Below are 19,405 nucleotides of genomic sequence, written 5' to 3'. Positions count from 1 at the left end.
CTCCCAGCAGGCCAAGGAGTTCTCACTGTCACTGTGTACCTGACCCGGGTACACAGGTGCCCAGCCACCTGAGCAGCCTGACCCGGGTACACAGGTGCCCAGCTGCCCGACCTGCCCAACCTGGGTACACAGGTGCCCAGACGCCCTAGCAGCCCGACCTGGGTACACAGGTGCCCAGCCACAGTAGCACTAGCAAGGCACTGCTGGCCTTGCCCAGCAGGTGGCAGCAGTTCCCAACATCAGGACTCCAGTTCGCAAAGATCCCAACCTGCCCTCTGCCCGCCCTTACAGTCTTTTGGAGGGAAACCCCAAAGTACACCCAGAGGCTCTGAGAGCTCCTCAAAGCCCAGGCTTCCCCCACCCCCACAGTGCTCCTTTATAGACACACGGCTCATCCAGGCACCCGCGCGTGTATTCATTCTCCACAAACACGCTTTCTGGGCCAGCCATGGGGAATCAACAGGAAAATCAACCCGGTCCCTGCCTTTAATTGTTCCTGTCTAATAAGGGGACAGACACCTACAGAGACTATATCCATGCAATAATGCCATGCCCAGGATAAGCCTCGGTCATTGTGGGACCACACGTGCTCAGGCTCAATTTCCTGGAGGACCATGGGGTGGGGGGAGGGACCCAGAAGGAGAGTGCTCCAGGCCCGGGGGTGGGGGGGGAAGGAGGAGGGCAGGGCATGTGCAAAGGCCCCAGAGGAGGGTGCGATGCTGGGGAAAGAACTGCAGGTGGGGATTAGACCCGGTCACAGGGTGGGAAGGAAGGAAGGAAGGCAGTCTCCAAGAGGTGAGGCGGGGCCAGATGGCAAAGGACAGACATGGGAAGCGCAGGATCTTCTCCCCAGGGCAATGAGACACCTCACTACCCGAAGGAAGCCGGAGGGGTAGGAGGGGTTAGGGGCGGGCAGAACACCTATATTGGGGGCTTACAGATGCCCTGATGACTGGAGAAGGGCAGGGCTTTGCAGAGCACTTGTCCAGACTGAGGAACCATTGCTTGTCCAGTTCAAAGAAGTGAGGATAGGGGGTGATGGATGTTACGGAGACCACTTGGTTCCCACTGGGAGTAATCCCTGCCCCTGTCTCTGTCTTTGTTCACATCCTCTACCCAGAATACCTTTGCACCCCTTCTGCCCCATATGCCTCCATGGCTCGTGCCTTCGCCTTCACTTTACCACTCAAATGCCGCCTTCTCAGCAATGCCCTCTCTGACTGTCTGATTTAACAATTGTTTTAAACAATTTTAAACAAATTTAAACAACACACACCTGGCACCCTCATCACTTCTTTCCTACTTTATCTTCTCCAGAGCATATATTATCACCATCATATATTGTCTTGATTAGCTTATCACCTCTTATCTATTACTGTGTAAAGGACTTTTGTCTTTCTCGTTTGCTGCCATGTCGGCACATAGCAGAGGCTCAATAAGTACTTTACAAACTTCCGACCCTCCATTGCCTCCCCCTTGTCTGCACCATAACGTTCAACTTTCAAGGCCTCCCTTGCTGGCCTCGCCTCCTGCCTTGGCTTGCAGGGCAGCCCCAGCATGCTCCTGAGGATCTCCAAATGGGCTCAGTGCTGCCCCCTAGTGTCCATGGACATCTTTTTCCTCTGTCCTGGAGGCCTATACCTTCCTCCCTCAACACTCAGCTCAAATGTGTCACCCTTTGGGAAGCCGCCCTGGCTGCACCCAGCACTCATCACACTAAACTGAAACCAGGTCTGTCTCTTCAGCTGCACTGGAGGCAACTCGAAAACAGAACAGCAGTCCAAGAGCATCGTTACCCAGGTAACATTTGATGAATGAATAAATAATTGAATGAAGGCATATCAGACCAGCAGGGCACACATTTGTTATGCATCCTACTATTTAATACACATCTAAATGGCTGGTGCTCTGCATGACATGGGAACTTTGAGGGCAGCTGTGTCTCCCCTTCCTTCCCTTTCTCTATAGGTCCAGGCACTGGGCTCTGGGGGTGCATCCATGACCCACCCCACTGAATCACCCCTGGATCAGGGATCAGGTGGCATCTTCCCTGCCATGTGCTCCCATACCCCTGGAGGGGCCCTCCTACAAGGAGGGGCCTGGCTTCTCACTATCAACTGAGGGCATGGCAGTGCCTGCTCCGTGGGGCACTTTATGGTGAGTTCTGAACAGCTGGAATGGGTGTGGCCACCTCCCAAGCCAGGCCACATCTCAGCCAGTCTCAGGCCAGGTTTTCCAGGAAAGGAGGGAGGGCTGGAACTGTATCCTCCAGGCTGCCTGCCAGCCAGCTAACCTGTGCCCACAGTCTGGGAGGAGTGCCAAGCCCAGGCACGCTGGACAGCAGGGGGCTGGCCTGGCTCCAGAGCAACACCTTGGCAGCCCTGGGGAAGGGAAGGAGGAAGCCTTGGCTTAAGGTAAAAAAGGTCTGGTCCAGGGCAAAGAGGGAACAGCTGGTGGGAGGTGGGGGAGCTGTGTGGCTGTTGTCTCAACAACATGCTGGCAGGGACCTGAAAGGGAGCTCCTGCTACTTACTAGCCCTACAGCATGCATCCCCTTGCACAAACCATCAGGATCCCTCTGTTAGTGCCAGACGGATCTGGGCCCCAGGCTAGGGACAGTTTAGCTTCCAGATAGGAAATGGGACCTCAGGCCTGGGGCTGGGGCTCAGGGTCGAGGATGCAGCGAAAGGGAGAGATTTCAGGTGTCTCTTCCCCAAAGCTAGAGGGCTTGCTGCAGCCTGCTGAGAGTGGAAATCAAAGGAAAAGGACTGGTCACCCAGCATTAGATCCCTGAACTGAGAAATCCTGGGGAAAGAGAGGGACAGAGAGTGAGCCTGGGTAAGAAGATGCGGGAAATGTGGGAAGGTGAGGGTTCAGCGGATGGTTTGGGGGAGAACAGAGCGGGAGGTGCTGGACGTCCGGAGGCAATAAAATCAAGGCCAGGTCTGGGGGTATCAGCCTCCAGCAGATCCCGGGGGGGATGTGATTCAGGGTCAAGAGAGAGGGGTGCTGAGGGACAGAGGAGAAAGCCGGGGCTCTGGGGTCTGACCCCAGGCAGGGATCACGCAGGGCACCAGGTCCCAGGGCTTCGACCCCGGTCGGAGGTGGGGCGGGGAGCCCGCCTCCCCGGCGAGGGCGCGAATCCGGGGCCGCCGGGCGCCGGGCCGGGGCTGGGCGGGGCCGGGCTGGGGGCTGGGCCGGGGTCCCGGGGGGCCGGGGCGGGGCTGGGGCTGGCGCTGCGCAGCCGCGGGGCGGCCGCCGCGCATGCGGGGCTCACAAGGCTGCAGCCGGCGCCGCGGCCGCCACTCCCGGGAGCATGAAGGACCGAACCCAGGAGCTCCGCACGGTGAGTCCGGCCCCGCGCGCGGCCGCTCGCCGCCGGCGCCCAGCGCTCCGGGTACCCCCCGCCCGGCCCCAGCGCGGCAGCCCCTGCGGCCCCCGGCGGGCGGCAGGGAGCGGGGCGGAGCCGGGGACCCCGACCCCTGCCTGGGGTCCGCCCCTTGGCCCCCCTGGGCGGGCGGGCTCGCGTGAGCTCGGCCCCGTTGGCCTGTGAACTGGAGGTCCGGGGCGGGGTCAGGATAAACTTTTCGGCGACCCCTTGTGCGCTTTTGTTGGGGTGGGTCAGAGGGCGATTATCGCGTTTGGGTGGCGGGACGCGAGCCGGCGGAACCGGTCCCGTCTTCATCGCCCCGCGGTCCCTCGTCTCTGTCCCTCCCCTGTCCCCTGTGGCACGGACAGACGGCGGCGCCGCGGGGGGAACGGGCCGGGGGCGGCCGCCTGCCCAGAGCCCCGGCGCGGGGCGCGCTGCGGGGACGCGGCCGTCGGGTGGGGGCGGGCCCGTGTGACGGGAGCTGTCACCTGTGGCTCCCATCACCTGTGGCTCCCCGCGCGCTCGCCGTCCCCTGCCCGCCCCGGGGCCACCTTGCTGGCTTCCGGGCCGCCCGGGCCGGCGTTTCCAGGTCCTTCCGAGGTTCGCTGGTCTGATTCCGACCCGCATCTATTTTTCCACCTGTGTCGGAGGCCCCTGGGGTGTGGCTCCCGGGGCGGGGTTTAGGGGGGATAGGAGGTTGCACGACGGTTCGGCGTCAAAGACCCTCATCACCATCCTCTTCCCCCGACTCCTCTTCACTATTGCCCTTCCCCTGGCCACTGCCATTTCCCAGGACGTTGACGCTCCCCCAAGCCCCGCCCCCGCCCCCACACGCCCTTAGTGTTGCCCAGGCTGGGGGGCGGTGACCGGGAAGGAAATGCAGCCCACCTGTGTGCTGAGGGGCGCGCGTGGTGGGGAGCAGTGAAATCAGGGCTCTGACCAGGGCGGGTCTCACCCCAGTCTTGGCTGACCACCCCGCTGGCAGGCCCCGCCCACAGTCTCTGGGGGCACCCTAGCTCAGTGGCTCTCCAGGACCCTCTCTGGCTCCCTAACTTGAAGCCAGAGTCCTAGGTCCTCTCATGTGGAAAGTTTCAAGTGTCCCTTGGGCTTTTGACCCCAGGGCTTGACCCCTCAGCCCAGAGACTCCTGAGTGTACGTCTGGGTCTCCCAATTATACTGTCATGTTTCCGGTGCTGCCGGGAGCTGGACCCCATCCCTCTCCAACCTGGTTATTCCTGGCTCCCTGCCCAGCCCCTGGGGCGTCTGGGGAAACCCCGTGAGGTTCAGAAGGAAGAAGATGGTCTCTTAACACTTCCCCTGCCGGCACTTGTGGTTGCCCTCAAGTTTCCTGTGCTGGGCGGAGTCGGAAAGAATGCTGGCTCAGTGGGGAGTGGCTGGGTGATGGATGGGCTGCTGTTGGGGCGCCTGGGGGGTCAGATGAGAGCATGGACGGGAAGCCAGTGGCGAGAGGAACCCAGTCAGCCCCTCACACCTGACCAGGGCCTCTGACTCTACCGAGGGGAAATGGATGCCTAAAGGAAAATGGGCTTGCCTGGTACATGAAGATGGGTGGTAGAAAGGGGCTTTGCTAAGTCCCTGAAGAAGGTCAGACTTCGGCTTGAACTGGACTGAGGGAGCCCCCAAAGAGCCCGGGTTGGGAGGGGCTTGAACCCAGGTCTTCTGGCTCTGGTGTGTGTCTCTGGATCCACCCTTTACCACCAGCACCCATCACACTCACACAAGCGCACATCCTAGCCCCGGGGCTCCCTCAGACCACAAGGCCTGGCTTCTCGGAATCCTCTTAGGGTTCCTCTCTGGCCACCCCTACATGGAGCATTCGGAGCCCATACTCCCTGTTGGGTGGCACTACCCATGGAGGTTTTCTAGCAGTCTAGAGGGTCAGCTGGGAGGAGCCCATGCTGGGTGCGGGAGAATGGTCAGTGGGGGTGGGGGTGGGGTAGGTAGGGGTGGAGGCAGCTCCATTCCAGCAAGTCTCTTTCCTTCTGGGGCTCAGGTTCCCATCCATGAAGTGGAGACAGGAAAACCGAGAACACCACATCTCAGGGCGAGAGCCAGTGGTCACGAGTCTCCTGTCTCTGACTCTGAATTTGGGGGAGACCTTGAACCCCAGGAGTCAGCATGTCAAGCACGGAATCCCTGAGACTCAAAAGGCTGAAGCAGGCTGTGCTAGATAGAGGTAGTGATCAGGACAGTGGCTGCCCCCCCGCCACCACCACCTCCTTCTTCTTTCTCTTTCTCTCCCACCCATCGCCACCACATTTGGAAGGAAGGCGAAGGGAGCTTATTTATAAAAGTCACACTTGGGGAAGGAGCTGGCATGTTTCCTCAGAGCTCTGCAGGCCAGGCCCAGCCCTCCAGCCTCCTCCAGCCCCCACCACTCCTGGTGCTCCTGGTGCTGCTGCTTCCCGTTCTGCAGATGGAGCGTGCAGGGGATTGGTAGGGCCCCAGCAGGCCAGCCTGGGGTTGCATCAGCAATATAGACAGGCTCTCAGGGGTCAGCAAGAGAGGTAGAAGGTTTCCTACCTTCAGGGAGCAGGTAGGAAACTGAGGACAGAAATGGGTCCAGGCCACAAAGCTAGGGAAAGACAGGGTGTCTTCTTAAGGCAGGGTTTCATGCAGCTGCCTCCTCCCCCATCTCAGAGCCCTCTCGGGTTGCCATTCTGGGCACTTCTGGAACTGACCCACTCCTCCCTGAGACAGTGTTTTCTAAATGCTGGGAATGTAGGGCCTGTGGGACCTGTTGAAGGGACTCAGAGGAAGAACGTAGGAAGGTAGGAAGCTCAACCTGGTAGCCTTCCCAGAAGAGGATTAGGGATGGTGGAGGGAGGGTGATCCAAAGAAGTGCCCAGCATGAGAAAAGGCAGAGAGGCTGGAATGCTCAACCAAGTGAGATTACTGGGAGGGCCCAACGCCTGGCCCCAAACACCACCGCCTTTGCCCGCCTTTGTGGGAGGAGACAAGGCTGGGTGGGCTTGTTCCTTAACCTCTCTAAGCCCATTTTCTCTTCTGTAAAATGGAGCCAACAGCATCTGCCTTGGAGAGTGGCATAAATGAGGATGTAAAAATGGCAGGCCCAAGTCACGTATGTCCAGTAGCTGTTTCCCTCCCTCCCACAATAAAGGATGGTCTTGGGTACCTTTTCATCCTGGGTGCAGACGGAAGGGCCTTCATGCCCATCTAGAAACCTGAGGTCCAGAAAGAGCCAGGGGTTTGCCCAGTGTTGCACGGCGCCGGCAGGCAGAGCCCAGCCTCTCTCCAGGGCTTGAAGCTGCCTCTGCCAGCTGCTCTGGGGCCCTACTAAGGGGTAGACCCAGCCTGGGTCACAACAGACACCGGTGAGGAGGTGGGAAAGGGTGACAGGGCTCACACCTTTCTTGGAGACCCTGCTTGGCGTCTCACACACCCTTGACTCAGCTCTGGGCTTCTCCACACTAGACACAGTGACTCTGATTAGTCATTTAAAAGAAGAAGGGGGTTAAAAAGAGCCCTCCAGGCAGACAACCTCCGACTCCTGCTCAGCCCCAGCTTCAGTGATGGATCAACTCTGCTGGCTGGCCAGGTGCCATCCCCTGGGACAGGCTTGGAGACAGCCCGGCCTCCGGGCTTCTTGGAGGAATCAAACTGTTGCTTCTAGGAAGGTATCCTAGAATCCTGGAGTCCTTGCCAGGAGAGACCCCGAGGGCTGTTACATTTCTGCCGGGGAAAGCTGCCCACGGAGGCTCCAGCAGGGTCTTCTTTTCCTGAAGGGCTTTATGCTGGGGGCAGCACAACTTCCCATCCCTCTCAGCTTTCCTTCCTGATCACTCAGGGGCTGGAGGTGATGAGGTGGGAGCTGAGACAACTGCTCAGAGAGGGGTGAGACCTGACCTGTTGTTCTCAGCCCTGGGGACACTTCTTAAACCCTTAGCCTCACCAGCCTATCCCATAAATTCCGATTCAGTCTCTCTAGGATGGAACCCTAGAAGTTATTTTGAAAAAATGCCCCTGAAGCATTCTGGTGCTGGACCAGGGCTAAGTACCACAGAATTAGGAACAAAACCCACCAAAACAGAACAAACAGCGGATGGATCTGGGAAGGGGAGGGAGACTTTGAGACCCCTCAGGGTTCTAGTTTGGGAAGCCCTGAGGAATAGGCATGTGGGTTCTGAGAAGGGGCCTAAGAAGAAAGATGGAGCCTGGTCTGAGCTGCTTGCAGGTGAGCTCGCCATATGATGTCTGGGCAGGTTCATACAGAAGACATTTGGACCTAACTGCCCCACAGCTTCGACCACCACCTCCACACCAAAGCCTCCCAAGTCCCTCACGCCCACCCTGCCCCCTTTCCAGAGCTGACTGCCAGTCAGGGTTGGGAGATAACAAAACAGTTATATAGGTGCCCACATTGTGCCTGGCAGCTAGTAGGAAAGAGATGTGTCCTCTTGAAGAGCCTGACGTCCACCCTGGCCAGCCCGGGGTACTTAGGAATGTCTGCCCACAACCTAATTCCTTTGTGGTCGGGAGTATGTCAGGGTTTGGGAACAAGGAGGGGTGGGGGCAAACATGCTACATCCTTGTCATTTATTCAGTGTCCAGCGAGAGCTGACTATGGGTCTGAGTTCATCTAGAGGACATCTCTAGGAAGGTGCCATGGGCTCAGGCTTGGAGGGCACCAGAGTCAGGAGCCATTAGATTCTCATAAAGCAGAACAAGGATCGAACAAAGGAAGAAATGAAGCAGGACACAAGGTCTTTATTTGAGACAGCAACTGGGAAGCTTTCCTTGGCAGGACGTCCTTCATGATCATTGGGGTGATCTGTGGCTGTATTAGTAGAGGTAGACCATGTAGAAAGAGGGCGGGGATGGGTCTAGCAGATTCTGTTTATGTGCCTTACCGCAGAAAAAGACAGATGTAGAATAGAACCAGACTGGGGCAGGAACTGCAGTTTAGGGCCGCTGGGAAGCAACCAAAGGGGGAGGAATGCTCAACTTGCAAAAAGAAACCCAGAGAGGATGTGATGCTCCCCTCAGATCTGTGGCAGGGCCAGGCCAGAGAGAGGTTACCAACAGGTTCTTTACAGCCCAAGACCAAGTCACAAGAAAAGGGGGGTGGTTTCTAATAGTTGGGACACCCCAAAATGGGTAGAAGTATCTGGGAAAGCTGGTGAGCGCTCCATCACAGGTAGTGTGCAAGCTCAGGCTGGAAGCTGAGGCCAAGGTGACTTTTCAGGTCCCTTAGGTCCCGAGAGTCGGAGACTGCGGTTCCAGTAGGGATGTGCACAGTGTATAGGGAACTGGAGGAAAGAGATGCTGATGGATACGGGGTGGGGCTGGGGAAGGTTTCCAAAAGGAGGTGGCATCTCAAGATGAGAGAAAAGTCAGCCTCTGGGAATCAGCATTCCAGGCAGAGGAAAATGCATGGAAAAAGCAGGAAGAGGTGGTGGATTGTAGGGGCAGGGAGACAAGGTAGCTGGTTATGGGTGGGGTGGGACCTCAGGCTGGGGCAGTGGGGCAAAAGGAGGGATGGGAGCCAAGAAGTCCTGAGGAAGAGGTCATCAGACCTGGTGCGGAGGGGGTGGGATGAAGGGGGAACGGTCCCCTTGGAGTATTCCACAAGGTTTTGCCATGGCTGGTTTGACCAAGGCTGTGACCAGGGTGACCGTGCCTAATGTCACCTCTGGACTGGACCCCACCTGGGTGCACCCAGCCCAGGATCCAGGTCTCCCCGTCCCTGGCGGTGGCAATCACTGCTGATTCTAGTAACTGTGGTGCCTTTAGCTTGGTCTTAGCTGACCATTCCTTTTTCTGGGAAGAGAGCCGGACAGTTCTCCTTCCATCCCATCCCGTGCATCCCTACTGGGCGGCAGGGTGTTGAAAGGTCGGAGCCCTGGGTGCCATCTCAGTTTTCTAGGGGGTGCTCCTCTGACCCACTCCTGGGCCTGGCCCGGCTTAGAAGTGTGGAAATGCCTCCTCCGTTCTCTGCATTGATGGGTGGGCTTGGGGAGGGGGTGGCCACTTAGTGGCAGCCACAGGCACTTATGGGGAGTGGGAGTGAGGATTTATGTTCGCTGCTGGGGGAGGAGGTGTGATCCCTTGATGAAAAGAGACCCCTCCTGAGCTGTCTCCATGAAGCTCCCAACCTGCTTCTTTGTCCAGGTCCCCACTTTGAGGGGTACTGGGACCCCATGGCCCCACAGTGCCCTTTACAGAATATGCTGCGTTGTCACACCCTTTCCCAGCCCCCTCCCTGCCCATTTCACAGAAGAACAAATAGAGACCCAGCAAGGAAGTCCCATGGCCTAGAACCAGGCCCTTTCCCCAACGGGCTGGAGGGCCCTGCCAGAAGAAAGCACCGAAGTGGGCACCAGAGCTGAGCCAGGCAGTGGTCCTCCCTGTGGGGCCCTGAGAAATGCAGGGTGACCTGGCCCTGCCTTCCAACCCGGGCAGCCTTGGCTTTGACAGCGGTATGGGCTAACCATGGCAAACCCAAGGTGTGGGGCGGACAGACCACAAGCAGCATTCTGGGAGGTGGGAGGTTTAATTACCCCTTGCCCCATGATGGAGTGCTTCTGACTGGCTGCTCCTGGCCCAGGTGGGGTAGGCCTAAAGCAGGCCTGGAGCCAGGCGGCAGCACAACTGGCATCTCGGGCCTCCTGGGCCCACTCTGGGCCTGCAGGGAAAGGTCAGCTTCCACTGACCAGAGGGTGGGGTGGGCAAAGCCAGCAGCCAGCAGAGCCACACACAGGCGCTCTCTGTCAGGCCTGTCTGGGAGGCTGTGGAGATGCCACCTCTCTGTGCCCTAGCAGTCAGGCCGCTCCCCACTACAGGGCCCTCCTAGAAAGACAGCTTGGGAGCTTGGGGCTCCATCTTAATTAAAACCATCAGCCAGGCTTTGTCCCTGACAGCAGAGAACATTGGCTTCTGGCAGCAGGTCTTGCGCCTGGGAGAAACTGGAGGACCTGGGTGCCAGCCAGCTAACATGTAGCACCCTTGCCCCTTAGGCTGACTCCAGGCTCCAGCCAAGAGAACCAGGCCATGAGGTTTCCTGAGCCCATGGCAGGACCTCCCCAGCTGCATGTGCGGGGGAGAGAGTGTGCTGGGAGGACCTTAGCCCTGCAGGGTAGGTCCCAGACCCGGAGGTGGAGACTTGGTCCTGACACCAACCCCACAGGCAAGGCCTCTCTCCTCAAGCGGGGTCCCCAGGCATCCTCCAGGTCTTACTGCGGCTCCACATGGGAGCCGAGGGCATGGCCCGCCTGCTCTGGTACCTGCCAGGAAGACCCCACTGGAAGGGCTTGCAGCTGTATCTGGCTAGCACGCCTGTGTGCAGACAGATGCCACGTGCCGTAGCCCACATGCCATGCAGTTTCAGGTCCAGTGGTCGTATCACGGGCCACTGATGTGTGCACACACCCCTATGTAGGCCAAGGACAGCGATGATGATGATGATGATGTCACTGTCACCGTGGACCGAGACCACTTCATGGATGAGTTCTTCGAACAGGTGGGAGGCAGCACACCCCATCCTTCCCGTACCCTGGCAGACCCTGGGTGGCCCTCACCTCTGAGCCAGGCTGAGGGTGCTCACACAGCCCACGGGCACAGTGGGTGAGTGGACTGAAGCTCAGAGGGGAGCAAGGGCTTGGGACTGGAACGTTCCACCCCTCCCCACCCCCTCACCCTGCCACCTGAAGCCTGGCCGACCCTTCCTGGAGCCCCGACCACCAGCCATCCTTGGGGCAAGCCCTGGGCCCAGGGAGCCCTTCCCGACAACATGGGTCCACAGGTGGAGGAGATCCGCGGCTTCATTGACAAGATCTCAGAGAACGTGGAGGAAGTGAAGCGGAAGCACAGTGCCATCCTGGCCTCCCCCAACCCCGATGAGAGTGAGTGTGTGTGGAGGAGGGAATTCCAGGCCTCATGGGCCTCCGGGAAGGAGGCTAACTTGCAAGGGGGCTCCCAGAACCCCTCCATTGCCTGGGTCTGGCCAGGTTGGGGAGGGCTCCATTGGGAGCTTCAGGAAACAGCCATCCCAGGCCTAGAGTAGGGGTTCAGTGCCTCCTGGACCCGGGCCTCATGCAGAGACTTGGGGTATGGGAGGGGAGGCCTTCCTTGGGCCTGGGCAAGGTTAGGCGGCCATCGCCCTTCTCCCCAGGTAAGCTGGCTGTTCTCTAAGGCAACAGAGCAGCCTATAGTCCTGGGAGTTCTGGGAGGGAGGGAGGAGGGAGCTGTCTCTGATCAATAGGAGGCCTCTCAGCGCAGCCCCTCCCTTTCCCTCACCTCCCTGGGGAGCAGATGGCAGCTCTGAGGCGTCAGCGCTGTGGGAGGGCAAGCCGGCCAAGCAGGCAGAGCTTCCGGAAAGAACTAGCAGCCCTGGCACCCGGCCACCTTGATAGCCCAGAGCCGGACCCGCTCGGGGCTCCAGGAAGCCCGCTCTCCCTCGCACAGGGAGCATGTGTGTGCTGGATTCCACTCTGTCCCTGGACACACCCTCCTGACCTGGCCATCACAGCTCTGGTTGCAGAGTCCATGAGGACACCAATAAGGGCCAGATCTTCAGCATGCAGGGCCGAGATCCGCCCCTGGCAGGGGCCTCACCCTTGGTCCCAGGGAGGCAGTGGCAGGGGCCTGGGGCCCAGGCAAGCCAGCTGGACTCCCGGGGCTTATGCACCTGCCTGCCCACACAGTGTTCCTTACAGCCTGGTGTTCATGGCCTCTCTCACTTTTCCAGCCACTTTGGGAGGTGCCGGCCTATGGGGCCAAATGAAGAAAGTACAGGAGAGGGTTCGAGGCTGGGTTTTTTCCCAGCCAGCCTCTCCCAGGGCCCAGAGTTTGATTTTATCCATGTCTCCAGCACTGCCTTCCTATCTTTGACTCCCCAACCCCACTCCCAGGACTGCTGGTGTTCTCAAGAACCCAGAATAAATCTTTGTACAGCTCCAAAGTGTGCTTGAACCCGAGGCCACTGTCACACTAGCCAAGCCCGGTGCTAGGCTCTTTTTTTTTTTTATTTTTTATTAATTAAAAAAAAAAAAGCGGTGCTAGGCTCTTGCGGGCAAAATAAGCCAGGGTGGGAGCAGGAGAGACTGTCCCCGGCCAGGATGGCATGGGGAGGACCAGCCATGGCACTCAGACATCCAGTGTGTCTGTGCGTCCCCTGCAGCTTGCTCCTGGTGGGAGTCAGGAGTAGCTAATTGTAGGGGAGGGAATAAATGGGGAGCTGGTCCTCTCACCTGTGGGGAGGTGGCGCAAGCGTGGAGTGAGGGAGCAGTTAAAGGTCTCTGCCACGGGCAGTGGGGGTGAAACCGAATTCACGGGGTGAAACCGAATTCACGGGGAGTCACAGGAAGGAGGGCAGTGAGTGGGGGCTTTCCCGGGCCAAGGCTTGCTGCGCTGCCTCTGGGGGCCGCCATCCGGCCTGGGCTATTTTGAGTCTGAGCAAAAGCGGCTGAGACGTTAGGAGCAGCTGGTAACCGAGTTTTCTTTGTTCTTACAAATAAGGCTCCCTCCTCCGCTCCTTGGAGCCCCCCACTCTCCTCCACTCACATGTTCTACTGGGGAGGTGGCCCCCATCTATGGCCTTGCTGACAGACCACTGTCACATCCCCCTCCCCAACCCTCTATAGAAGAACCAATAGCCCAAGAGGCAAGCGGAGGGTGCAGGGGGAAGAGTTATAGCCAGGAGCTCAGTCCTGGTTTCTACAGGGGGTAGGAGTACTGGGGGGCTGCCGATTGCTCTGCTTAGCACCCCAGGGGGAAGCAGCCATCATGCTCCACTTTGCCAAGTCCCTGGTAGTCCACCTCTCGCAGGAGTGGGGGCCAGCTGGGTAACCCCTGTCCCCAGCCAGCTTTGGAGAGATGGTTTCTGCTACAAGGACCCAAATCCTTCTGGCACCTCCCTCCCCCAATTTCTCCCATCATTGACCCTGGGTACCTGCTCCCTCCAGGGCTGCCTGTGCCCCAGGACCGCACCTCTCAGAACCTCTTCTCCAGCAGCTCCCACAAGGCCAGGTGCTCCGCTTCCCCCGTCTACTCACTGACCCCCAGCAGTGGCCTCCCCTAAGCTCGGCACCTAGGGTAGCTTTGTGAGTAGCCCAAGGCCCACTTCACCACGTCGCTTGAGGGTGCCCACTGACTGGGTGCTTTCCCCCATAAGCCACCAGGTAATGCACCCCCCACCTAAACTCTGGTAAACATCGAACAAATGTTCCCTGGTGCCAACCCCTGCATCACCAGCTGCTCCACAATTATCTCTGCCTTAAATTTAGCCCCATCTGTTATCTGCAGGGGGTGGGGGAGCCAGGGAGGGAGGAAGGGAGCCTCCTTGGAAGGCAGCACAAGGGGGGGGGGGGGATGAATCTACAGCTGCTGTGGCCCTGGCCGAGGTTTGGAGGGGCGGACAGAACCTCAGCCAGGACCCAGGGGTGTGCCCAGAGTCTTGTCCTCAGGCCTCTTATGTGGTAGGCTGGGCTGGACGTCGGGCGGTAAGGGAACCCAGGGTGTCTGTCCTCTACCCCCACCGCCTCCCCAGAGACGAAGGAAGAGCTGGAGGAGCTCATGGCCGACATAAAGAAGACAGCTAACAAAGTCCGCTCCAAGCTAAAGAGTGAGTTGGGAATGGGCCCTTGTCGGGGCAGGGGCTTCAGGCCTGCTTCCCTTGGGTAGGCCATGGGGTTTCACGAACCCAGAGCAAGGACTGGGTCTTGCTTTCCTTTATGAGGGTGGTATCATGCTCCCAGTCGCTCAACAGCTGCCATTTGGTGAGGCCTGTTTGTCCCAGGCTCAGGACTGGGGTGGGGACACAGATGTCCGAGGTTTTGTCGAGGGAGTAACTACCCTGGGTACTGTCCACAGTGAATTTCTGCTAAAATGGGATAAAGAAGTGGCCAGCACTACCCGGCCCCACACAGAAGCCCCCAGAATGACCCACGCTGGCATGGCCCCTTGGTGCACAGCCTTCTGGAGCAGAAAGTATGGAGATGGGCAGGCCTGAGCTGTGGGACCAAGCACAGTGGGTGCTGGCTGAGACCTCCCAAGGGGGTGTGCACATGAGCACAGGGCACAGACCTGCACACATAGTCCCAGCTGAAAGGGCCCCTTCCTTTGCTTCCCATGGGACCCTGCCATGTACACACCACACACAGACTCCCCTGGGGAAGGTATGGGACTTGAGTCAGGGCTTGTGCCCCGATTCAGCAGGTCCTGGGTGTGTGGTTGGGGGTAGGGGCGAGTGGAGGCAGGTCAGCACATGGCCGCCCCTGTGCCCCCAGGCATGGAGCAGAGCATTGAGCAGGAGGAAGGCCTGAACCGCTCCTCTGCTGACCTGAGGATCAGGAAGACGCAGGTGCGGCCTGGGGCTTCTGGGATGGGGGCACCTGAGACTCGGGGCCTCCAGGGCTGGGGCCTGACCACCCCCCCCATCTTGGACCCCCAGCATTCCACACTGTCCCGAAAGTTTGTGGAGGTCATGTCTGAGTACAACGCCACGCAGTCTGACTATCGCGAGCGCTGCAAGGGCCGGATCCAAAGGCAGCTAGAGATCAGTAGGCTGGGGGGGGCGGGGGCGGGGCCCAGGCGGGAGGGGGCGGCGTGGAGGGGCAGGGCTCAGGACTGCTGCTGAGCTGGGCGAGGACCCACTCAGTGTCAACCCCTGCTCGCAGCTGGCAGGACCACGACCAGTGAGGAACTGGAAGACATGCTGGAGAGTGGGAACCCAGCCATATTTGCCTCAGGGGTGAGTGTGGACCCCACCCCATCCACTATATCCCTACCGTGATCCTCTAACGACGACCCTACCCACCGTGACCCCTACCATGGGGCTGAGCAACATTTAGCTGCTTTGTGACGCACGTCTGTGCCTGCATCTTCCAGAAGAGAAGGCTGAGGCCCAGTGAGGAGCCGGGCCCAGGCTGAGGTCACATAAATGCTAGTAATAAATGTGCAATTAAGACTCCTGATTCCTCTCAGTTGGATCCACTTTCTTGCTGCCCCTTCCCATCTCCCACCTTCGTCTGGACCACTGTCCCCTCCTGGAGGACACCATGTCCTCGGTAGTCTCTACATTCAAGTGAAACTCCGTTCTCTGCTGAGCAGGGGGAGGTTTCTGGAAGAGGTGGCCCACAGGTGTGCAAGGCGGGCTTGTGGGTGTGGGCCCCAGGAGAGGGGCTGCATTCAGTGTGGGAGCAAACACGAGAGGGAACAGAAGAAAGGCAGAGCTAAAGCGTCCAGCCAGGGTCTCGCTGAGTCCTGGATCCTTGGGGGGGGGGGACAGCTAGTGTGGACTCCTTAAAACACTCAGAATAGGAGCTACCATGAACTGAGCAATTAGGAGATAAGCTCAAATGGGAAGTATTAGTTTATATTACTTCCAAACATATTCAGGTTAGGAAATCAGTCTTAGAGAAATTAGCTAACAGAACTAGTAAAGGAGGAGCCACGCAGCAGGGGGAGGAAGTTCAGGCCCTGCCTCTGGAACAACTTGACCCGGGCCTGGGCCATCCTAGCTGCCTTCCCATGGGCTCCGCCCCTAGTAAAAGTCCCCTCGGTCCTAGCCCACTGCCCCTGCCCTGTAGATCATCATGGACTCCAGCATCTCAAAGCAGGCACTGAGTGAGATTGAGACACGGCACAGTGAGATTATCAAGCTGGAGAACAGCATCCGGGAGCTGCACGACATGTTCATGGACATGGCCATGCTCGTGGAGAGCCAGGTAAGTGCCGGGTCCCCACTGCCCCCCACCCCCAGCAGCACCCAGGGCGACACTAACGCCTCCCTCCCTTTTCTGCCCAATATGCTGCTCCTGCTGGGAGGGACCAAGTCCTCAGGTAACTAAAGTGCCTCCAGGGCCCTGCCCACTGCTCGGTCCCACCCACCTGAAGGACCCTCCTTTGCATGGCTCTGCTTGGCTATCCAAGACCCCAGGCCTCACATGGCCTTTCCCCCCAGGGCCCAGCCCTGCGCGTCTCATCTGCCGCTCATGTTATCAAGTGTCTACTTGGACCAGGAGCTTTCCTAGGAGCTGGAGGCATAGCAGTGGACAGGACAGATGAAGGCCCTGTGTCCTGGAGCTAGTGTCTTGGGAGAAAGGAAAACCAAGTAAAGAACAAATGGAATGTTCTCCAGTTGTGCCAGATACTCAGGAGATGTTAGGAGGCAGCGATGGGGCAGAGCAGTGGTTCCCAAAGTTGAATTTGCCAAGAATCACATGGAGAGCTTGTTACAACATTCCTAACCCCATTTCCAGGGACTGGTACTCAGGATGGGCCTATGAATTTGCACCTCCGGAGTGACGCAGCTGTTGCTGGCCTGAGGACCATACTTGATCACATGACTGAGGACAGCTGCTTTGACTGGGGGAGGCCTCTCTGGGGAGGGGACTTCTGAGCTGATGCCAGAATGGTAAAAAGGGGCCAGCCACGAAGACCCCCTAGGAGAAAAATGAAGAGCCCCAGGCAGAGGGACCAGCAAGTGCCAAGGTCCTGCGGCTGGAACATGGCAAGGGATCAGAAAGGAGAGAAGTTAGAAACAAGGTGGATTGAGTTCATATCATGTAGGGCCTTGGCAGGCCATGGTGGGCATTTGGACTCTTCTAGATTGGAGGATTTGAAGTACGGCAGTGACAAGACCTGAATTCTAGAAACAGGGAGGCCACGAGGAGGCTGTTGCTGCCATCTAGGTGAGGCCCCTTAGTGATGAGGGTGCCAGTGGGTGGCGATGCACTTACAGTGCAGTCAGTTGTCCACATGCCACTGTGGATACTCTGACCAGGGCAGTGTCATGGTCAGACTGGCCTCTGGGGGCAGCATGAGACTGGATGGCAGAGGCCGGGAGGGCCATGGGGATGAAGGGAAGGAGTCAGGGCTCTTAAACTTTGAAGGCCACAGACAGAGCCAGATAGGACCCCATGCCTGGAAGGGTATGGGGGGACTCGCATCACCTTGTGAGCTGAGGTCAGCCTCAGATGCCAGCCTACCCATTCCTGCCCCTGCCCTTCCCACCTGCCACTATCCTCTGTCCGCCACCAGGCCAGCAGGCCTGGGCCCTAGCTGAGTTCTCTGCATGGTCCCCACCCCTTGGCTGAGACTGCATGGTCAATCCCACCCCAGAAGGACAGCTGCTCTGCTCTCCATGCCCTGCCCAGAGGGCCTGACCCAAAGGGCACAGGTGAGTTGCTCCCCATCCACCTCACCTCCCCCCTCTCTCTTGACTCCAGAGCACCCTCCTGAAGTTCTTCCCTGAGCTCCCTCCAGAGCCTGAGGAGAGGGCCCTCTGGAGCTCAGTGCCTTGCGGCCCTGCAGGGGGAGATGATTGACAGGATTGAGTACAACGTGGAGCATGCGGTGGACTACGTGGAGAGAGCCGTATCCGACACCAAGAAGGCTGTCAAGTACCAGAGCAAGGCCCGCCGGGTCAGCAGCCCCAGCCCTGTCTCGAGTTGCCTCCACAGCACCCGCTAGGGCGCCCCTAGACTGTCCCCCCCCCCCCGCCCTCTCCCTACAGATCACCTCTCAGAGCTCTGATCCCAAGCCCTTTCTTCAAGACTGCTGTCACCTCTGCCCCAGTTAGAGCCCCCAGCCTGTCCAGCCATCAGCCCTCATTATAGCCCCCTGCAGCCACCCCCACCCTGCCTGCTCTGAGGCCACCCTTGTTTCACCACCGCCCTCCCCCCCACAGAAGAAGATCATGATAATCATCTGCTGCGTGGTCCTGGGCATTGTCATCGCCTCCACCTTCGGAGGCATCTTTGGATAGAAACTGCCCCACCTGCCACTCTGCTCTGGACGGTCCACCCCAGGAGGCTCCCGGGCTGCTGCTGCTGCCGCCTGGCCAGGTGGCCTTCCCCACCCCAGCTCTGGCTTGCAGCACCCTCCCACCCCAACCCCCATTGCTCCTTCTTGGCCTCAGGACCCTTCACCCCAGCCCTGCCCTTGAGCCAGGCTGTCTGCATGATCTTTGTCCCAGTGTGTGTCTGTACAGAGAGGCAGAAGGGAGCCAGTCTGGGAAAGAGCCGGTGGGGTTGGGATGGGTCGGCGAGGGACAGAGTCTGGCCCAGGCCCTCAGCCTTACCAGGCAGGGCTGCCCAGGGGAGTATATGCAGCCTGTCCCTCACCTTCACTCATTCCACTCGGGCCCAGAGCTACCCTCTCCTGGAATCAAGGCACTCCTTCTGACCCCAATCTTGCCTCCAACTGACTTGTCCCTGGCCCTGGCTCTGGCCTCCTCAGCTGTGCTCCCAAGTGAGCCCCCTGAGGGGTGGGGACCAGGTGGCCACATGGTGCTGCTTTTCAGGTTAGGGGAGGGGTGGCCCTGAGGGATAGCAGTCACTGCCAGGGAGGCTCAGGGTTATAGTTTCTAGCCACGTCGAGACCAGGCTCCTTCCCTACCCAAGGGCACAGCCCAACAGGTCTTCGGCTCTCTTGGCCAAAGCCCTGGCCTCATCCTCTCTTCCCACATTCCAAAAGCCTCAAGAGCTAGCCCTTTAGGCTGGATCTGACCCCAGGTGACCCTCTGGAAGAGGCCAACTGGTATGTCTCCAGCCACTCTCCAGAGCCAGGGAAGCAGAGGCGGCCCCAGTCAGGCCTCCACCCTGCCACGCTCCCTGGCAGGCCTCAGTTAAGCTCTCAAGCCATTGTGTGTTGCATGTTTGGGACAGTGGTCCCTGCTCTCTTGTGCTCTGGGAGGTCAGATGTCACTTCAGGCCTGCAGTCACATCCTGCCTTTGCTGTCCCATTGATGTGCCATGTGCGTGTCAGGTATCTTGGTCGCAGTATTCAGCAGCCAGCCAGGGAGGGGTACTGCCCTCCCCTTCACCATCCAGGGGCTGCTTTCTCTAGTCAGAAACAGCCCAACCCCAGGATCCTTTTCCCTCTGGGACAGGCAGGGAATGTGCATGCAAATGCATGCAGCCGGGGGTGGGGCCCTGTCTGCCACCACCCTGAGCTCTGCTCCTGCCCAGTGACCATGACCACTGGCTGTGTTGCCTTCAACAGCGACTTTCCTTCCCTCTTCCACCCCTTCACCAAAGGTCTTGGTACAACC

The 19,405-nt window shown here is 59.0% G+C and overlaps 1 protein-coding gene across 2 annotated transcripts; it reads left to right on the top strand.

Moving 5' to 3' along the window:
- Positions 1 to 3,272: 3,272 nt before the first annotated feature.
- Positions 3,273 to 18,237, top strand: STX1A (syntaxin 1A). 2 transcript variants are annotated; one of them, XM_077140943.1, is made up of 10 exons: positions 3,273 to 3,345; positions 10,790 to 10,870; positions 11,153 to 11,252; positions 13,898 to 13,972; positions 14,637 to 14,710; positions 14,801 to 14,909; positions 15,027 to 15,100; positions 15,939 to 16,076; positions 17,665 to 17,775; positions 18,041 to 18,237. In XM_077140943.1, exons 1-10 carry the CDS (start codon positions 3,316 to 3,318, stop codon positions 18,116 to 18,118), a joined length of 870 nt encoding a protein of 289 aa, XP_076997058.1. In that variant the 5' UTR covers positions 3,273 to 3,315; the 3' UTR covers positions 18,119 to 18,237. The 2 variants fall into 2 exon arrangements, with proteins under 2 accessions (XP_076997058.1, XP_076997057.1); XM_077140942.1 differs by lacking the exon at positions 18,041 to 18,237 and having other exon boundaries at positions 17,580 to 17,769.
- The last annotated feature ends 1,168 nt before the right edge of the window (positions 18,238 to 19,405 follow it).

This window comes from Tamandua tetradactyla, chromosome 23 (genome assembly GCF_023851605.1).
Source record: "Tamandua tetradactyla isolate mTamTet1 chromosome 23, mTamTet1.pri, whole genome shotgun sequence".
NCBI lineage: Eukaryota > Metazoa > Chordata > Mammalia > Pilosa > Myrmecophagidae > Tamandua > Tamandua tetradactyla.
The sequence above is the reverse complement of the archived record's forward strand: the minus strand, read 5'-3'. Positions and strand labels throughout refer to the sequence as shown.

Bases quoted from the DNA above. Each gene is read 5' to 3' on its own strand.
- STX1A (XM_077140943.1), top strand. From the start codon at position 3,316: ATGAAGGACCGAACCCAGGAGCTCCGCACG. The intron at 10,871-11,152 runs GTGGGAGGCAGC...ATGGGTCCACAG, and splicing joins TGGATGAGTTCTTCGAACAG to GTGGAGGAGATCCGCGGCTT. The intron at 14,711-14,800 runs GTGCGGCCTGGG...TTGGACCCCCAG, and splicing joins TGAGGATCAGGAAGACGCAG to CATTCCACACTGTCCCGAAA.